Below are 6,605 nucleotides of genomic sequence, written 5' to 3'. Positions count from 1 at the left end.
TCCACGAAGATCCCCAGGCTCATCTCGAAAACAATAACTTAGAAAGGAAAAAAAAGGAAAAATTGCTTCCAGCCCCCAAAATAACAATAAGTATTCTAACCCTCAATACTTTTTCGAAGCTCCCAAAAGCAAATTCATAATTCCTTTCATCCCCAAAAAATTAGAATTGAATCCCTCATGTGTATTTTTAAACATGTGAACCCCAAAATACCCTCACTCACTCTCTCTAATAGCCGGTCACCGGAGAATAGGGACTGTAGGCATTAATGATGATTAGAAAGGGGGTTTGGAGAGAAAAAAACCTCATTTCCCTCCAAATTCTAACCATCTTCTACTCCCCCCCCCCCCCACACACACACACACACCCAAAATAAATCCTCTTTGCTTATCCCAGCGACTATCTCCCAGCTATTTAATTCTCCTCCATAAAGCCTATTTGATTCTTCAACTACTTTTCTTCAAATGACGGATGGATCCTTCCTTTGCATGGTTAGTTGGTTACAAACACAAAAAGGAAAGAAGAGTGCGAGGGTGTTTTCGTAGTTATTAATGAGTTTATAGAAATCATTAGCTTAAAGTATCAAGTGTCCCAAAAGCATAAACCACCATTATAATCTCATTTACTAAAAATCATATCCGAAAAGGAAAAGAAGTTGATGTTAGTCCCCCAAATCAATTGGAATAAATATAAAAATCCTGGCATTCCTAATTTACATCAAAATTAGTCTCTTAACTTCATAAATGTTTGTATTGGTATATTTGAGTGCACATTTTTAAGACTTTGGGATATATAAGTGCTACCAAAATAAGCGAGGGTGTGTAAGTACAAGTTTTAAAAAACTTTAATGTATATAAGTGCTGTGAAAAAAAAAGAAGGATATATAAGTAGAAAATAGAAGGAACTATAGGGTATTTACATGTAATTAACCGAAATTTACCCAGCTTTTACATTAACTTAAGAGTTGTTTGGTTTCGATATACATAATAATAATAATAAAATGAAAGAAAAAACACTCAAATTTTGATTTCCATATTTATCTACAAAAATTTGTAGAAGAAATCTATAGAAATTCAAAAAGTGATGTTTTCTTCTTTTTTCCCCCTTTGCTTGGTTCAAAAAAAGAAAAGAGGAAAATCAACTTTATATAAAATGTGTGGAGGAGTGGAAATGAGTAAGTTTTGTATAAAAATTACTATTTAATTCAATGTGTTAGATTTCTAAGCAATTTCCGCCCATATGGATAGGAAATTAATTTCTATAAAATACCTCATTTTCACTACCTTATAAAAAATATTGTTATAAATTTTCAGTGAAACAAATAGAATTTGAAAGAAAAAAAAACTACAGATAATTATTATTTATAAAAATATTATTGTCAGTTGTCAGTCATTTTCTAAAAAAGCTTCTATAAAACAAGTGAACCACTCGTCCCCTTATCAAATTAGCCAACTACTAGAAAATGTCTGACCCCCTTTCTATAAAACAAGACTTAACAATAGAAGAGAAATAACAACACAAACATTTATTGAATAAGGTATAGAAATATTGATTATTTCAAATAAATCACAAGACCACACCCTTTAATGAATAAGGGACACCAGCAGTAATTATTTCATCCGGACGATAGGACAACACCCTTTAAGCTTCGTGGTAGGAAGTATGAGGAGTGGGATACAGTAAAGTAAGAAAAAATTGAAAAATAGTTATTGGTAGGAGGTATTTAAAAGAAAAATTAAAATAGAATAGAGTGCGGTAAAGAGAGTGAAAGCAAAAAATAAATTTAATATGAGGAGAGAGAAAATTTCCACCCGGAGGGATTGATAGATTTATTTTATAATCACTCTTTTATTCTCACAAATATTTTATATTTACCTAATTAACTATACTATCCTCACTAGGTATTTTTGGAATTTGGCCTCCCAAATCTTTAGGTCTTTCAAAATTGACCACCAAATTTACAAACTAGTCCTTCAATTTTTTCCTGAAATTATTATTTTCGAAAATCTTTAAGTAACTTCAACGGAGTCCCACAAATCTCCATATATTGAAATTAGTCCCACAAATCAATGTGATGCGAACCCGAGGGATAACTTCATAACACTTACTAGATATGGGGGACTAATTTCAATATATGAAGAGTATATTATCTTGTAAAATCTTAGCCATTGAGCTGCAATGTTTTCCCACTCATTTGATTGGATAAATAATAGGTTTCTTTTCTTTTCTTTTTTTAATAAATCATAGACACTATTATTAATATGATCCTGAAAATATTCCCGCAAAAGTGTATTTTTCTGAAAATACCCACAAAAGTATATTAATATTGTACTCTAACTAACTCATCACCTCACCTACTCTTTCCATACCCTCAACCAAAACAAGAGATAGTTACACCCCCTCACCCACCCTGCAACCAAATAAAAAGTACATGTCAATATATAATTGTACCTCATTGCACCTCGCTCTACCACACTTCCCCTCTTTCGGTAGCCCCAACCAAGTGAAGCCTTAATGGAAAAGCGACAAAAGATAATTCATAACACCACATGCAACATTCAAATCACAAGGTACCATCTTTTCAAAAAAAAAAAACAACTCTGCTTTTTGGCTCGTACCCAACTCTGCGAGTTGGGTGGCTCGCGGTTCACCCGCGAGCCAAAAATCTTTTTCGAAAAAAAAAATCACAAGGTACTATGACATGCAACATTCAAATCACAACGACCACTGCGGGAAATAACAGCAGAGTCGTCGTTGTCTGCACGAGAGTCACATGTTACCTCTAAGGGGCTGTTTGGTTGTTGTTGGTAAAATTGTGTATTTATGACACAACTTGAAAAGTTGTTGTCCACCTCATCAATTTTACTTGTATACTTTTCTTTGTTTGTTTTTGATTCCATTGGAATCATAAATTGCTTGTTTGGTTTGCAAATATAACATTAATTGTTTGTTTTGAAAGTGTAAAAAGTGGTCCCTACTCAAATGATCATATTGGTTGAAATTATTTTTTATTCTTTTTTTCTAACTTCAATGTCAGCTTTCTCCTAAAATCATGTCTTTTTTTTTATGAAATCACTTTACAAGCCACATCAGCATATGAAATCACTTTACACTATTTTCACAACTACAAACAAACAATTGAAAGTGATGAAAGCTGACATTGGGACCCACTTTTTTACACTTTCCATCCTTTTACATGCTAAAAACATACAACCAAACAGCCCTAAAGTAATACTTGATCACTCACTTTATTGTTTCACTATTTGTGAAGGGTCCTCATGTGCCAAAAATAATGTACAAGGATCGTGACTCACGGCTGGATCCGGTGACGGGTGCCTATTTTGTATAATACAATTCAATATTTATTTTTCAAAGCAGAAAACAAATGAAATCGCACATCGAGGTATTCATATCTGTACGTAGTTGTTTCAGATCTTCAAATTTGAGCACGAATTCCAAGCGGTCTCTGGATTTCTTAGAGCTTGAATTCGAATGCAAACATTTTTCAAATATTCGTGGACATTTATCAAGTAATCGCCATGTTTTTATTTGATTAATAATTTAAAAGTTTGTTAAAAGTAAACTATTTGACTAGAGTACTTTTATTTTATTAAAAAAACACACTAATTTTTTAAGAACAAATTGATTTTTTAGAATTCAGATAAATAATTGTCGATTAGTATACACTGTTAAAATTTTGATCTGGATCGAGCTATTTAAGTCCGTCAAAATCAGTACGTAACTTGAATTACAAAATGTAAGTGGCATAATATAATAACGTCATGCATGTAGTAATACAATTATAAGGAAACAAATTTTAAACAATCATTTGATAATCAAACAAATCAAATATACATCTTATTATTTTCTAATCTAGTACGTAATCAAATCCTATAAGCTGCAAATATGCTACAGTTTGTTTATGTGTGTGTACATACATACATACACGCACACACAATGCTCTAATTACACCAGAATAGTAAGTATCACTTTACAAATTAATTATAATCAATGGGCACAGCTCACGTCCAAGTAGACCAAGCAATTGGCCATGGCCTGAATGACGTTCTCTCAGGCATCTTCTTATGTGATTTTAATACTTTTTTTTAATATTAGTTTCTTAAATATTTAATAATTTGAAGGTAGTCTCTTGAAATCAATAAAATTGCAAACCACTTCCTTTCTGGTACTAGCACATATTCTTAATTGGGGAGATTAATTTGAAACAATTGATAAATCAATTGGGTATTGCTAGGATCTTATTCTTGGAATCGACTTAGTTTGATGAATAATAAGCCTCCATATTGGTCTAATATAAAGGATACACCCACACAACCTCAAAACTCTCAAATATATAGACAACTTTTTAGCCCGCTTGCATGTTAGTCGATATGAAGCTAGCTTATCAAACTAATTAGTCTCTCGATATGAAGGCTTGCATGTTGACAACATGAACTAATTAGTCGCCTAACTACCACCGCTGGCGGGGTAGGGGCGAAAACCACAACCAAAATGGTCGGGATTGCCAACTGCGACCAAATTTGGCTGGATTGCCCCAACCATAAAGAGAGGGGGTCACTAATCACTCCTTGCTTTTGCTCTTAATTAGGACAAATTTTCAAAAGCAACCCATTTGATAAACTAATTGCAAAAAACGACCCATTTGGGATTTATTTAGAGAAACCGACCTGGTTTCAGCACTGTCGCTGAAACCAGGTCGGTTTTTCTAAAAAACTTTACGAAACTTCACGGGAGTTCAACTCCCGTGAAGTTTTTTCACATAACAAAACTTCACGGGAGTTGAACTCCCGTGAAGTTTCGGAATTTTTTTTTCAAAAACCGACCTGGTTTCAGCGCTGAGGCTGAAACCAGGTAGGTTTTTACAAATAAAACTGAAATGGGTCTTTTTTTGGGAATAGTTTATCAAATGGGTTGGTTTTGAAAATTTGTCCCTCTTAATTATCATTATAGTTAAAATGTTGATTGATGGGGACCTAATTACTCAGCTTTGCATGCCTAACTCCTTTCATCATACCTAATTTATCTACTTGAACAATGGGTATGCTTGGTACAAACACAAATTTTAACTATAATGTTAATTAAGAAATTAAAACAACCCGTGAAAGCTCAGGATTAATGCTTGTCTAATGTAGAGAATGAGGAGTCCCTATGTAGCAATCTTTCTGCAACATAATGAGATAATATTACAACCATGTTATGGGTACAAGTATTAGGAGATAGCACTGTTTGGTCATCAAAGGGTCTACGAGCTAATTAAAAAGGTTTAGGAATAATTAGTGGCTAACCCCAAATAGTTCAGGGTGCACCTACAAGTAACCCTTCACATATTTTCTGTAAAGTTTGCTCGTCAAAAAAATGTGCTGACCAGGAAGCACTTCGCAAATAATTGAACACCATGAGATTGAAGTAGATACTGTAGCGTGCCGTCCCCATACAAAGCCAATACACATAACATGATGTACATCTTACGGATGCTTGCTATCTCAATACAGCAGCACAACAATCTAATACAAGGCAACTCTACATGATATCAAACTCACAAGCAGGCTCATGGAAGCACCTGGGAGCCATTATTCATCACGAAGGTAAGTAGGATTCCTTCATATGTAGATAACTGCATTCATTTTTATAGGGTAGGCGGTATCCATATGTATCCGTGCGTCTGCACGTACCCAGCTTTAGCAAGCAATTCATCGGCTTTTTCTGGTCCTCTGCTGCCGGGTTTGTAAGGGAGAGGCTTCAGCTCTCCATCATCAATTCTGTGAAGTAAAGGTGTGAAGATCTCCCATGCTGCCTGTTCATTTGAAACACACATATCGGGTTAGAGTTTTCTGCAAAGTTAGATTTTACAAAACTATCACCAACTTTTGAGAATCTACACAAAAACATCCTAAACTTTATATATTTGGGAAAAAAGAAAGGTAAATTTCACAAAACTCCCCAAGCTGCTATTGAAAGGAGCCAAGAGTGGAAAAGTGAATTTTTGTGAGCACTATGTTCTTGGCAAGAAAACGAAGGTGAAGTTCGGGACTGCTATTTATAGTACGAGGGGCATCCTGGACTACGTGCACACAGATGTTTGGAGTCTCACCAAGACGGCATCACTTGGTGGTTGACATTGGTTCGTCACGTTTGTTGATGACTATTCTAGGCGTTCTCACCAAGACGGCATCACTTGGTGGTTGACATTGGTTCGTCACGTTTGTTGATGACTATTCTAGGCGTTGTTGGGTGTACACCATGAAGCATAAGAATAAAGTCCTAGATTTATTTGTGGAGTGGAAGAAGAGATTAAAACTGCAGACTGAGAGAAAGATCAAGATTCAGGGAGTTTCACAATCCCCCCAGAACTTTATGAAATTTTACCGTTAACAGAGTTAGTGGAAAAGACAACGTTTTGAAAAACCAGCCAACCACAACCCAAATATTCTCCTCTGGATAGAACAAGGAAGAAAACCCACTTCATCAACACTTCCCAAAATTTCCCTACTACCCTCTCTTCCAGTTTAACTCTATCAATAATTATTTCCAAAAGTTTAGAGGGTATTGTGAAACTCTCAAAAGTTACAGGAGGATTTGTGCAACC

At 34.7% G+C, this 6,605-nt stretch overlaps 1 protein-coding gene across 1 annotated transcript in view; it reads right to left on the bottom strand.

Annotated features, from left to right (window-relative positions):
* LOC109830513 (glucose-6-phosphate 1-dehydrogenase, cytoplasmic isoform) overlaps window positions 5,395-6,605 on the bottom strand; it is an 18,330-nt gene continuing 17,119 nt past the window's right edge. Inside the window, 1 exon segment of the mRNA XM_020397786.1 lies at window positions 5,395-5,813. Within this exon segment, the coding sequence (XP_020253375.1) occupies window positions 5,646-5,813 (168 nt within the window). The 3' untranslated portion in view covers window positions 5,395-5,645.

This window comes from Asparagus officinalis, chromosome 2, assembly GCF_001876935.1.
Source record: "Asparagus officinalis chromosome 2, Aspof.V1, whole genome shotgun sequence".
NCBI classification, from domain to species: domain Eukaryota; kingdom Viridiplantae; phylum Streptophyta; class Magnoliopsida; order Asparagales; family Asparagaceae; genus Asparagus; species Asparagus officinalis.
This window is presented reverse-complemented; position numbering and strand designations above follow the sequence as displayed.